This window comes from Pieris rapae, chromosome 16, assembly GCF_905147795.1.
Source record: "Pieris rapae chromosome 16, ilPieRapa1.1, whole genome shotgun sequence".
Classification (NCBI taxonomy): domain Eukaryota; kingdom Metazoa; phylum Arthropoda; class Insecta; order Lepidoptera; family Pieridae; genus Pieris; species Pieris rapae.
Genome location: NC_059524.1, coordinates 5,380,743 through 5,396,211, shown reverse-complemented (window position 1 = coordinate 5,396,211; position 15,469 = coordinate 5,380,743). Strand labels below are relative to the sequence as shown.

Sequence of the window (15,469 nt, the reverse complement as noted above, 5' to 3'; positions counted from 1 at the left end):
AAATATCTGTATTAAAATATAGATGAATACTATTGTCTCATTCTTGTCTATAATCATTTAGTCGTGGGTTGACAGCGTGGTATAGAGAACATACATTATAATAATTAACTATTGTCTTCCTACTGATTCAGTTAAATAAATCAAACTACTAACTGTTTCATAAAAGCATTCAGATATAAACGATACAAAAGATATATGATTTGCACCAAAAATAATAATTCCAAGGTAGATTTCAGCAGTGGTAGCTCTGCTATCTAATACATAAACGTTATCATATATCATTTAAATACACAGTAATAGAGCAAAGTAAATATCGGGCCAAGGACAATTGGTCAGTGCGCACTGGAACGACTGATTAAACGTTCTTGCCTCTAAGTCCCCTTGTTTTTGCTCCCCGTCCGGTTTATTACTTTGTCCTTGGCTCACGTTAACAAAAACAACTCTTTATTCATATTTACAGACCGCATAATGGCATTCTATCCAAATTTAAAGTAACTTATATATTTTTATAACTTACTAGCGGCCCGTCCCGGTTTTGCATGGGTCATTTATGTCTTCAATATGTTCTTAACCATTGTGAAAGATTTTTTGTTCTAACATCAATCGTTTTCACAGCATAGGCGATGAAAGATATTTAATAGGCAAATTTTACACCTTGGGAAGCATTTATTGTAATTTTTGGAGGCGTTCTTTTTTTTTCTTGCAATTAAAATAGTCTGTATTAATAAATGTAGCCTTCAAATCGTGAAAGAATTTTTCAGATTCAAATTCTAAATTCAAAAATAATCAAACTCAAAAATACCAGTAGGCACTTTTTGAGCTAATTCGTTACAAATCTTTTCTCTTTTTTGTAATATTGGTATAGACGGGTCACGATTTAAGATATTTGCATATGTGGTGTCTTTGTAGCCACTAAAATGGTGCAGTATAAACTATTCTTCAATGGCATCGGCATTGAGCGCCTTAGTTCCTTGGCTTAAATAAAAAAAAACATATAACAAGTATGTTTTAGTGCAGAGGAATCATACATGAGTTATAATTACAATTTCAAAATCCTTTTAACTCTCACAAGCTGATTATAGTTGGAAAATTTGAATCATGTACAAAATGGCTAACTGATTATAATACGCGGCATGGTTAGATTTAAAAAATAAGAAGAAAATTTGCTTAACATTCCAGAAAATCTACATTTTAGACATATAAATGACATTTATAACTAATATGATTGACGTCTTAAAAATGTATTGGTAAAAATACAGTTAATTTCCTTCGAAACCATTTTATAATCAATCATTCAAAGCATGACGTAACTGCATGAATACGAAACTGGATTTAAATATTTGCGAAAATTTCACGACCAAACGATACGTTCAAAGTACTTTGATAAGATAACCTTGCCTTTAATTTATTTTCCTCTACTTGTTACGTTTAACGTGCTAGCTGAAATTAATGGCTAGAATATTTGTTTTAATCTCAGTTACCAACGTTACAGTTTATACAAGAAGTAATAAAAATTGGTCAACGTTCTTAAAAGTACATAAATGTTTGTGTAAATTGTAATCTAGAACTTGTTAAACATTGCAAAGTACGATAAGAATGAATACGACGGGCGTTTATACCTCATCTTCAAAAGGATCCTCTGTGCAGGGACCGCGTTTCTGTTTATTTTCGCTGAATGACAGCCTCCTTTTGAATAGTTTCATCTCTATTGTGGCAACCCTGCCATGACTTTTGACTTCGTTTAATATTAAATCCTTTGGATTTGAATGAATAACATTTTAGTTCTTTTTTTAAAATTCACTCGTACTGCACAACACAGTTCATATACATCTTGTGTACACAATTTGGCGCCTGCGCATGATCATGAATCGGAAAGGTGTAGTGTGCTCTGTTCGCGCGCCCGGCGATTACTGTGGCGTCATGACACGAGACTTCGCGTCACGCAGACGTCACCTTCACAAGACACCCCACCTTGTTCTTCTCATCAATCAACACCAGCATTTAACCCTCTTTTGTAAAAACTCATTACTGAATCACAATCAAACGGAAAACGATAGTGACACTGATGAATGATGTATTATGCTAATTTCCATAGCATTTTCACGGGGACATCAAGTAATATTTTGTGTTAACACTGTGTACTGTTATGGTTTTATTTTGTACTGATAAGAACAAATTTATTTAATGAATACGTTTACGTATTAACTTTTGAGTAATCGTTTTTAAAGGTAAGGATTATATAATCAAAACTGTACATTTAACTGAATAATAAGACTAAACAAAAATTAAAAATTACGAATCAGGACATAAACAATATTCGGCTTTAACTATTATAAGTAACAACATACTCTTATAACAAATACCAGTTTATATTGTATAGGCCAGTAAAATATGATCTCTGAGCCTGAAACATTGATTTATAGGTATTAGACATGCCAATTATCTTGGGATGTTTCACCTTTAGCGTGCGAGCTAGTTTTAATTGTATAGAATGACAGTACTCAGACGGATTGAACACATGATATCACGGAGAGTGATAATGCACATCTATCACCTTTGTCGTCTTTAAAGCTATCCTCTTTCATTACCTTAAACTGCGTAATGAATTATGGCTATGCACGTCGAATTAAAGGGAATACAGCTTCCGTAGTTGTCGTAAACAATTCTAAAACTGGATACCAAACAGCCGTATTTCGACACGTGTCAATCCTTCAGAAAATGTAAATGTTATCGGAAGGAATTATACACTAACGTGTACATTCAATTAATTCTTAGACTACATCATTTTCAATGTTAAATTATTTCTGAATTATTTTTGGTCCCGTGCGTTTCGGTTTATGTAAGTGCGTGCTCCTCAGTTAAATACTGGAAATAAATGGCTTTTTTATTTTTTATTTTATTTTATTTATTTATTTAAGTGCGTGCTCCTATTTCACCATGCCTCGTGCTGATAGTGGACAAAATTTTTAATTTATTTTATTATTCTTTATTACTCAAGATGTCATATGGAACATGGTGTAATGGTTGCAGCTCCTTACAAACATTGTGTAAAAAAAAACTTGGCGATGAAATGGAGTGGCGGAGAGTTTATTGCCAGTTCTTCTCTTCCGTTCTACGCCCTTGATTTGAGAACTAGTAGTAAATGTAAAATTAGAATCATTTAATGTATATTTCTATTTTTTTGACATTCATAAGTGTACATTATGTTACCCATATGAATAAATGACATTTGATTTGATTTGATTGGAGAAAATTAATTGATTTATCGTTTGCATTTAAGCTGTTTAACAACAAGTTGATTGCTCGAACGTTTTATCAAAATTTAAATTTCGTGTACTCTCTAGATACCCCACGCATCCCATCATTTAATTTTTTCCTCCTTCCTGAAGAACACCGATGTCCAGATCACTCTGATAAATAAGCTAGATTTGGATATCCACAGTTGCTCACCTCACACTTTAAAAACGATTTTTATTTAGTTTAGTTATTGTTTTGTTTATTATTTGTATTATCACTTCGTGTATGTCATATTTGCCTACAGTTGCTTGCCACATTAAAAATTGTATATTGTAACAGTGTGCCGAGCGTTGGCAAGATATTATTAATAAAATAAAACAATTCTTATTACAGTTTTTCATGCGTATATCATGATTATGCTATTATTCGTGATTATATATTTATATGATCTTAACATAAATGTCTTGATTGTTGTAAATAAAAGTATGTTTATTTGCTATTAAACAAAGATACTAAAAGGACAAAATAAAAATATTGCTACTGAATTAATTATAATTATTTAAATTATGTAAGTTTAATTACACCACATAATGTACTCCCGATAAACATTGTAATTTCCATTAAATTTAATTTGATAAACATTATGTTTAAAATGTGTGTTTAAAATGTTTAGCGTTTATCAACGTTTTGAAAAGATAGCTTCATAAAACCTGATGATTAACGTGTTTATAATTATGTTAAATTTAACTTTTCCATACAAGGTTTAATAGTTTTACCGAGAATATGAAATGTAAATACGGTTTCAGTTTTTTTTTAATAAACAGGAAATGGGGTGTACTGTCAGGAATGTTCCATGAAGCGGTGTGAATCTGGTATGTTTGTCCTGTCATTAGCAGGTTTAAGTCCTTGCCATATCATTTATATGTATTAAAGGTAAATTTGTGGGTTTGGAATGGAGCGGGCAACATAAAGTGTCTGCTCTTACCAGTAATATATGTATATATATATATTTTTTATACTTACTGGTTACAGTTTGTGCATTCTACATAAGGTGTTATCTGGGAAGTTTTTTTAAAAAAGAGTTCGAAACTCGTTATTATAATACTTAAAATTATGAATGAACGAAATGTGGAATTGAAATATATTAATATTGGCTTCCTTGTTAATTGCCATAAGGTTTTTTAATGTGTGTTGTTAGCTTTTTCGACTCGATATTTTGACCATGTTGTACCAATTTATATTCTAACAAAAAATTTGAACTCCAATGCGGTATTCATAAATGGAACAATGTGTGACCCTGACCTCAGGTCACTAATCCAGCGCTGGCCGGATGTTTTGTTTGCTTTGATAAACGGGTTGTAAGATTACCTTTAATATCAACATAAGACAGATTCCCAGACATTAAAATAATAACATTTTAATTATTATCTTGTTCTAACATAGTAAATATTTTTTTTTAATATCGATTGATTTAAATTCAAATATGAAAATTTAGCGTACATTAATTACAATGAATCAGATAATGAAAAATACTTAGTATGTAATAAATAAATGAGGAAACTAATTCAGGATTTTCCCCTCTTTTTAAGTCGGTTAATTAGGACAAGAAAGCTGAGATCCCGGGCAATTCTACTTGGGTAGTATCGACTTACGTTATTATGCAATCGGGCGAGGAGCTCCGCAGAATGGGCTGGATCAGATATGTGTACCGCCTCTGATACCTTAAATAAGAAACAATTAAATCAGTATATATATATATAAAAAATGTTTCCTCTAGTCATACCAAATAAGTTCAGCTTAGGTCACATATAAATTTTTGATGTTTCCATATGTTAGTAGATGTTTTCAAAGCAGTAAGAGTGATTGTCACTTGTTATTTTCAATAAAAATCCTCGGCTCGTACGTCATACGGAAATATTACGAATGCAATTTTAATAGATTCCGGACGTAAGTAACAGAGCAACATAAATAAAATAATCAATTAATTAATTCCTTTATACAAATTATAAAACATGTATTCTATGTGATGAGGAATATTTCGCCAAAAGTAGAGTAAAAAAATTCAATGTTGCAAATTAATTTAGATTATCTTTTTAGAAATTAATTAGCGTATTATATATGTGTAATTAAATAGCAAATTATACGAATTTAATTAACTCCTGCAACAAGTTTGAAGTTAATTAGTGATATTTATAGAGCGATAACAAACAAAAATATTTGTGGGAAAACCGTAGGGATGATATTCGGAAATAGGTCAATAGCTCTCTGTGGAAAAGGCGAGGAGACGAGGAATATTCGAGGTTTCACTTTAGTACTAACGTAGAACCCGTCAGCTGAAGGTTTTATGAGGATTGGCCTCTTTAGGCATAAAATGCTAACAATTTGCAAATGAAATTGGAACAAGGTAGTATATTAGGCTGGCTCCGGGCCAGAGCAAATCTAGACGTAAATTAGCTTTTAAAGTTCAAGAACACTTAGTACTGTTTGGTAATATGTGAATTAATTCATTAACTACTTCTTCCATTTTCAAACCTCGACTTAATTGTTTATTCTTGTATCTATAGACATACTGACTACAGACTATAATAACAGCTCTATAAAACATTAAAAAAATGTATGATGTGAATTATATTTAATTTTTATATTTATTTATTAAATTTGTCATGTTATATTAACGTTATAAAATAATAAAGAATTTTTATACTGTAGGGGTTTATGTAAACCACACGTTTTTGATTTCCAATAGGCCAACTTGCTATAGAATAGCTGTATAATACGATATTATTACATGGTATTATGGTAAACACGTTATTTCAGTTATATACTTGCAATAAGATAACACTCCAAAGAGAAAGTGATAATCGAGCTCGTAAAATGGGGTATCACTTTAGCACCCAAGGGCTGTAATTTGTGGTTATTGTCTGTATATTTCGACATTTGTCGACAATTTGTGCTTTATGGGCAACAAATTGATGTCTGTATGCATTTAGCCATTTGTCTGTGCACGAATGAAAATGGCACGGCAATTACGAAAGCTTGTGGGTGTATGAAACTGTTAAAGGCGACAAATTGTTCGGGTTTCTACGGGTTTCTAGAATATTTAGATTTGTTTTGTAGCTCTATGATCGCGTTTTGTTATTGTAATATTATATAATAATATTAAAAAAAAATAATGAAAAAAATTAATTTTCAAATACCAAAATGCGAAGTTTTTATATTTTGAATTTCTATTTCCATGCTTCTTAGTAGGGACCAGATATATACAGACACGATTTCACATGTTGAATTTGGGTCTCAGATCAGTATCTGCTTCATGATCAACTGACAGGCATAGGTGATCATCGTCTTGTGCCTGACACACGCCGTCTGGTTTAAAAAGCCGGCCTGAGCGTACCTACGTTATTTGCGCAAATTGACAGAAAGTCCATTAGTGCACACTTGTGATTCGAACCTACGGCCTCAGGGATGAGAGTCGCACGCTAAAGCCACTACGCCGACACACTCCAAAAATACCTATTAATTATTTGTTTATTTGAAGGATTACTAAATAACATGAAATTAAAATATTTAAATTAAAATGTCATACACTTTCAAAACCATATGCACTTGCAAAATCATATTACATTGCCGTGTATCAAAACTGTATGTAGACTTTAAAAATCGAAGCTCATTTTGACAGATCTTGAAAGTAGTTTAAAGTTTGATTTATATTCTGCAATACGACCTACTACTGTGGAATGTTTTGATTTAAAACGTATAGTTGTGTATACGGCAACATTTCTTAGAAAATATAAAAGTATTTTATTTCAACGACCTAGCTGATTTCTTCGAAAGCTATATCTGCTATTTGGGATTGGGTCAACTTCTATGTAATAGGAGAGCTTATATTAAACAAATGAGTGAGGTTAGTGTGAATCTACAAAAACCATTTATATCATATTGTGATACCTTAAGAAGTGATGAATTTTCTAGCAATGATCATAACCTATTCTTTTTCATCTGGAGCTTAATAAGAATATGTTTGTATTGGGACTTGACTTGATCTTTATTCTTGAACATCGGATATATATCGGATTATAATTACCAACGGTTGTAGTAATACAAAATCCAGGACAAACCTAAAGCAAAAGCCGTCAAAGTTGTATGCATCAGCAGCACGTAAAAGGAGACACTGCAAAATTCTATGTTCGGCGTAATAAGATGTTTCGCAACTGAATGAAAAGTCCTTTCTTTATATAGGTTAACTCTTCGGCTCAATTGAAAGATAAAAATGTTTATTTTACACCGATGAATCTTAAAATCATTAAATAAATCGCCACGGTTGGTAACGGTATACGATTCGATAAAAATAAGTAAAAAAATTATCAGGGATCCACGAATCCCTAAGAAGGAAAACACGGAATACTTAGGGCATAGTCCAAGAAGTACACAACCAAATCAACAAAAATAATATTACAAGTCTTAACCTACGTATGAAGAATTATGTACCTACGGCAGTGTATAATTCCTAAAATTAAATATATATATATATATATACCATACATAATAATTGGTTCCAGTTTGGCACAGAAGGCTGGTCTGTATAGCTGCATACTTTGTTGGAAGAGGAAAACAAATGAAGGCGCGGGCGTTACCTAGTCACAAAGTCCAAGAACAAGCCGTATGCCGCAATGCCGTAAAAATAAACTTGGTACCACACCCTGATCCAGCAATCGACCCCATTCGTCTTGATCGACTGCAGACCACCACTTACGTGTTTATTAGGTCAATCAGGAAATCGCGAACGTTTATTTTCATAGGCACTTTCTATAGGCACGGTATACTCATCGATGAAAGAATAATAACACGGAAACTTATGTTATCAGAACGTTGTATACAGAATACAGATAAAAATAAAAATTGTATCGTTACTTAAGAGGCAAGGCAACTGAGGATTGCGTTTATAAAAATGCAGTCATTTTTTTATGATTTACTTTCAATGATTGGCGTCAACCGATAGTCTATAAAATAACCGATTTTTTCTACATCAACGAAAGTATAAAGTAAGTCAGTTTAAAACTAAGATTATATGTATATCCAAAAGCCAGATATGCAGTGTATGTCAATGTTTACATATATCAAAGGTTTTTTTTAGGACCCCTACATAGTATAACAGAAGCAGTTTCTCTTAGAAGCTAGACAGCAGAGTATCATATATCCCCTTTCCAAAAACGGGACTTTATTATACCAAAGGTTTTTGAAACTTCGAATAAAAACTAAATGCACTGTTGTAGTTCATATGAAATCTAATACAGTCTTTTTTAGCCTTTATTATCTATGAATGGCATAGATTAAAGAAGCAGATATTAAAAATGATATCTGCTTTATGCCATTTTTTTGGGCAAAACATTCTAGAGGTAGTAAGGGTTGGGGTATACAAAGGAGCAGTAGCGGGATATGAAGCTCAAGAATTTGGTGAATTGGCCATGACTCCAAAGCAGATGCTTAATCGGTCTTATCAAAAGACAGACCGCACGAAAAAGAGTAGCAAGGCTTATGTCCCTTATTTATTTATACTTTTAATGATCAGAACAGCAATATTAGTTTAATAATTAAAAAGGTAATGGCTATGGCTGGTTGGCAGTTTTCAGTTCAGTCCAGCGTAATTTATGCCGACTGTGTTAAACGCGAATGTTTTGCAAGCTTCAGTGAATTTGTCACTTTTAGTCAACATCAATCAAAGCGGGTCGTATGAGAAAGTAATTTGTGTTCAGTGGTGGGTACCGGGTTCCTATTAACTGTCAACCGGTTGAGGTATAATTTGCAAACACGTTATTAATTACGTGGCGTGGTGGTCTCGTATCAAGAACGGTTATGGCATGCTGGGTTCCTGACACACTCATTTCGTAAAGCTTGCGCTTAGAATTGTTAGGCAAGTATACAAAGCCAATTTATACAATAGGCACACGTACAATACGCTCTCTTGCGTACATTATTTTGATATGGATTTCTTCAAATGTTATAAAGCTTTTTTAGAAACAAATGGTTTGGAGATTGGAACGAGATTTCTGTTTTATGGCAAAACTGTTAACAAATGTAATTGTAATAAATTAATAAAGTGTATACTATTGTATGAAATAAAATATAAGCAATTAAACACTACTCTCAGTAGTTAGAAATAAAATGTGGTAGTTTTTATAAAACTATTTCTGTTACGGTTCTTTATAAACTTACTTAACTAACTTTACTAATAAACTTACTAACAATGCGATTATTTATTTATAACATAATAGTGTTAATATTTAATACTCGCTTTAGTCTCATGGTACATATGAATAAATAATTTGAAGTCCAGATACAGAGAAACCGTCCGATAAACAAGATCAATTTAAATTTTATATCTTCAATAATAATGTTCACGTATTTGGTACATTAAACAAAAAAAGGCCGAAAACAGTAATTTGCATAAGAAAATCATTGAAACATTAAGATCTGATGTAAGTCTCAATTCGGTGACATCCTGTTCGAAGTTCGTGTACATTCTCTTAATTTTACAAATTACAAACAGCTGGAACCAAAATATGTTAAATATTGTTTACTCAAAGCATTGGCCATAATAAAAGCTTCAAAAGGTTATCTTATTTGGATTTTTTTGTCAATATTCTAAGACGATTCCGCTGTCAAAGTTGCAATTCTGAGGTACCAATAATTTTTTCTCTGTGCCTAATTAATACTAGCTTGTTACAGAAATGTTCGTTAGGAAACTGGAACGTCAAATACCAAATCTACATGTTCACGAAGGGTACAGACTACAGAGAAGAAATATTAATAAACATATTCAGGGATACGACGCTAGACGTCGCACATATGTATTGAAGGTAATGGTAAAATTATTGTAATTTTAAGTAAAACGATGTTAGGAAACAGGCAAATAATCTCAATGTATTTTTGTCAAGACATTTTCTATTTGAACAAGAAATTGACAAGATTTATTTTAATACTATAATAATATACGAGCCTGAAGAATATATGGTCATTAAACGCAATTAGCATGTTGTTACATATTTTACGACTAACGACTTAATAGATACTAAAATCAATGTCCTTTCAGAGAATTTATAGAGAATTCTTAATTAGCAGTAACTTTCACGTAGAAGTAGATAATGATATTATTATGTCACAGACAATGTAAAAGTCGTAAAAGAAGTGTAATCTTGTATTTTCTCGTTGGCTTATTTCACAAAACCCTGAGTCATTATAATAATCATTTTGTCGTTATATTTAATTTTATACTAAATATAATAATATAATTATAATTTAATTTTATAATTATACCAAACCTTAGTAAATTGGATACTAAAAATTAACGTTTTTCTCAAGTAATCTGTACTGATAATAATTTTTCGAAACCTTAATTCACAAGTCATTGACTTGAATCTTAAATATGGAAAAGAATCTATATTATCAAAATCATACAAACAAAAGCATTCTTAATATTAAAGAGATATTTAAAAAAAAATGCTAATTAATAACAGAAAATCATAAGCCAGTTCATTCTTGTTATCGCGTCAAAGTGATTTAAATTTAATCGAGCAAGAAATTGCTTGTCAGCTATCGATTAGCACCAAACTAACATGCAATATTCTGATGGAATATTTAAAACGTTTCTATGGCGCTCTACACACGTAGAAACTACGCGCCCAGTCGCAACGACTAGCAACAGACTATTTTATCTTTTTCTCCGAGCGCTCTTTCACGGGATAAGGATGGTTGAATGAGTACAATTTGTTTTTCAGTACGTTGATGTTTTACGTTGTTCTATGTATTTACCACGACACGCTTACTTCGTCGTGCTTTTTCATAACCAAAAATCAAAACTAAAATAGATTGGATATATAAATTACCTTATGGTGCTCCCACATTGCCGTTAGAAAATGTTTAATAACGTTAGTAAACATTTGTTAGCAAACATTTAATCACAAATAAATTTTCATGTTAGAAAATGTTTAGTAATGTTAGTAAACATTTTCAAAGCAACCATCAATACCTAAATCCTTGAGATAGTCTGTGGCACTATATTTTCCTCTAGCTTTTAGCGTTTGGCGCATCCAATAAGAGCGCTTTTTCTTCTTTTTTAAACAAAAAATAAAAGCTATTCCAATGAGCAAATCTTCTTCCATTTTCGTGTAGACGTCCTCAGCCCTCAGAAGGCGAAACCAAACTGCGAGCCAATACTAGATGTTATAAAATGTTTAAACATTTTCCATCAATGTAGGAGCACTTATAACATGTAACAGTTTCTAACAAAGTGCAACAATTGTTAACATTTGTTAGTAAATGTTTTGGTGTTATAAAATGTTTACAAACATTTTATAACGGCAATGTGGGAGCACCATTAGGTTTCAACAACCGACAACAGCAGTACTTTCTGGAGATCAGAGTTCGTATAATAGTTATACTTCTGCTAATGAAAACTTTTAGCGATTTCAAAAAGTGACGGAGAGTTATTGCCAGTTCTTCTCCTCCGTTCTACGACCTTGATTTGAGAACTGGCATCAAATGTCAATTGAGCAGAATTACTGTTTTACTGTCTTTCGTGAGTGTTCGTTAAGTTACCTACCTATAGGAATAAGCGATATTTTTACGAGGACTGGCAGTTACTACAAAAACATTTAAAAAACGGTTGATGTCAATTCAAGTTGCGTCGTGGGCCTAGTGTATAAACGATCGCATTGTCAGTAATAGTACTCAGTTCCGGCTCAATCTAGTTTTTGTTTAGTTCTTGTTAGATGTAGTATAACGAATTACAAAGCATTATTATTCAGATAACTGTATCGGCACTGGTCAGTTAAGAATTAATTTGGATGCTCTAAAGGCAACTTAAAGATAGCAATATATAAAAGTTGCGTATAATAAATAACAACGAACTATAATTACAAACAGAATAAATAAATATCTGGCACCGAACATTTCTCTCGCCAAGCTCAACCGGCAACGGATAAAAAATATCGAAGGAGGTTTAGAAATAGAAAAATAAGTAAAGCAGTTTTTCATTTTAATATCAAATCCATATTTAGCTCTCTTACCTGTTGTCCTTTATTAATAAATTAAAGAATTGGTGTTACTATGTACCTGATTCTTTGTATAATTTAAGATATTCTAGCTTACAGTAAATATAAAACATACATATAACCATAGATGACAACAAACAAACTTCCATAAGAAATACCACAGACGCCGTGAAATATTGCTGTAGATATAAATACCGACTGTCTCTACGTTATGAATTTATCTTGCAAAATATGTTTGCTGTTGCTTTTTACTTTCATCTTCATAAAACGGAATTTTAATCAAATGGTCACACGTGTTAAAGTCGGACACATAAGATTTGAATTTTAAAACACCTAAGCTTACAATTTCCTAGTACGACTGTTATAGTATGGCGAAATGTTTAAACAATTTAAATATACAGTAGAAGACTGTAAACAGGTTTTCTTATTGAACATGGTGTTATGGTTGCAGCTTCTAACAAACGTTGTGTAAAAGAAAAAACTTGGCGATTAAAGAGTGGCGGAGAGTTTATTACCAGTTCTTCTCTTCCATTCTACGACCTTGATTTGAGAACTGCAGTAAATGTAAAATTAGAAGCATTCAATAATGTTTTTTGAAGTTCATAAGTGTACATTATGTTATCTACATGAATAAATGATTTTTGAATTTGAATTTATATTCCTATTTTGAGCCAACATTTTTAATAAACCTTGATCCCTAACAATAATATAAACAAAAGCAAACTTATTGCATACTGCATGTAAGGAACAATACCTCCTAATTGTACGATTATACTAACTAAAATTTTAAATTACACGCTCTGTCTGCGCTTCGTACGTTTAATTTTTAAATAATTTGAAATAGAGATAATGCACCTTAGAGAGAATGCGTATTTGAAATTGGTCCGTGCTTTGAATTTATACAAACATGTATGTACAAATACAAATCTTTCCTTGTAATAATTGTTAAACATTAACAGTTCCGTCTAATCTCCAACAATATCTGCATAATGAAGTTGTTCGTGTCAGAATTTAGAATATAGTCTATGCAATGTTTAGATTACAAGCATAGCAAACAACAAGTTTAACACGGTTTTAATATTTAGCTTATGGTAGATGATTCATAAAATGTACAATATAAGAAGACCATCGCAGATTTATTTCGATAGGTAATTAATATTTTCGAAGATATTTTGGTGGTGTGAAATAAATTTTATCATAGATAGAAAAGTTATTTAAGACAAATAAATTAGTACGTGTGTTTCGGTAAAGTTTCAAGTTATGCTGCTCTCAATTGGTGAGATTAATCTGCTACTATTTTTCTCTAACAGGAAGTATCTGTTAGAGAAAAATAGTAGCAGAAATAAGCGGAAGCACCGATTGAGTAAAATTTTAGTTAAAAGCAATTGTTGCCTATTGTTCCGACTGAGTTATGTCAAACATTGACAGATATCATACTCTTTGATATATAAATAAATTTAATCTATCTAAATCTAGATAAATAATAAATTAAATCGTTGAACACCTTTTGATAATTGAGGACTCCAGTAAGAAACAACTGACATAAACCGCATTTTGTATTTTGGGGAACTTATAGCATATAGCACATATAAAAATATTTTTATTCTGGAATAGACTGAAGACTGTAGTGGCCAGTATTTGCAATTTATACTTATATCTGATTTGATAAACTAAACGAAACTGTTGTGTCCGGTGGGGGGCCGCGAAATACTTGTAATAACAAAACAAGGTCATTTAACTGCGATTTCTCTGCCTGAACATAGAGATTCTTGATTCTATACTTCCGGAATTCCGTAAAGTTTATCATCACGTTTCCGTGAGATCATCACTAAAACAGTGACACAATTGATTCACATAGTAAAAAAATTTAATTAGCTTTACAATTGTTTTATTGAAAAAGTATTAGGAAGTATCTTCAATAAGTTAGGAACTCCTTTATTATAGAGCTGTTATTATTGTTGTAAATTGTTCAGTAATCTATACTCAGAGAGAATTCCTTTGTGGCAGAGTTAAGGTTACAGAATATTGCGCTTAAAATTATGACTCATAAAATCTGTTTGTAATTTGATGTCAAAATGCCAGCAGATAACGTTTGAGTTATCGCAGAATGTTTAATGTATTTTTATTGTGTTAAGATTGGTTTGTCAAGAATTTAGCATTAGCAATAACTATCATCTACAGAAATTAAAATTATGTGAGTATGACGTTGATCTAAGTTTTTTTAAACAATTTCGATCTGGTCATTGATTTTTTCTAGATTCATAGTTGGACCATAGCTCTGAATATGACACCTTATGTCAAAAACGTATTGGCTTTAGTCATTCGAGTATATCCTCATACTAGCTCTCGACGGTCCATCTTCAAGCACGATCCAAGATTAGCATATAAAAGAAAAAAATAAAAAACCCGCCCGCAATTCTTCATACTTTGTAGTATGAAACACATATACATAGATTACAAATTGGGATAACGAAACACTGTGGGAGGAAACATTTGGAAAGCATTTGGCAACATAAGAGAAATAATGCTGTTTGTAGCCTACAGCAACATTAGTTTCGAGGCGAGACACCGGCGCTGATTTAGATACGGTCTAACAGTAAAATGGTATTCGAGTTGTGAGTAAATCTTACGTTTATTGTGCTCTTAAAGGAACGCCTAAAAGGTATATGTATTCAACGTCACAAATATCTTCATAATATATAGAAAAAATAAGGATAACAAACATTTTAACTCTAATCTTGTATATTACAAGTTTTATATAATTAGAATGCAAGAGAGTATTGAATTGTTGCAGGTTTGAATATAAATATTATAAGGGCCTGTTTCACAATGTCCGGATAAGTTCCAAATAAGCTATTTGTTACTTATTGGTATGATAAATAGTATTTTTGCGTTTCACGACTGAAATTGGAAGTATCTTATTTGGAACTTTTATCTTTCTAATAATTTATGTGTTGCATAGCTATTTGGCACTTTATCCATACATTGTGAAACAGGCCCTAAATGTATTTAATTCAATAAGGCTATTCTAAAACGCAAGGTACCACGTAGAGCTAACAAAGTATTAGAATACTTTTTTAAATCAAATACATATGGTATTACAAATTTAAAATCTCCTTGCAAACAGGATCTCGGCGTCACAAGACAGCGTAAATTGTGAGCGCCAAGGCATGGTTCAGAAG

The 15,469-nt window shown here is 31.8% G+C and overlaps 1 protein-coding gene across 5 annotated transcripts in view; it reads right to left on the bottom strand.

The window, feature by feature from the left end:
* Window positions 1-15,469, bottom strand: part of LOC110991409 (tensin) — an 85,945-nt gene that overhangs the window by 38,856 nt on the left and 31,620 nt on the right. For 4 of the 5 annotated variants that reach the window (XM_022256758.2, XM_022256760.2, XM_022256759.2 and 1 more), the window contains one exon: window positions 4,890-4,958. In XM_022256758.2, coding sequence (XP_022112450.2) covers window positions 4,890-4,958 — 69 coding nt within the window. Of the gene's footprint in view, window positions 1-1,619; window positions 1,923-4,889; window positions 4,959-15,469 lie in introns of those variants that run through there. The other variant, XM_022256762.2, reaches the window with a different exon arrangement.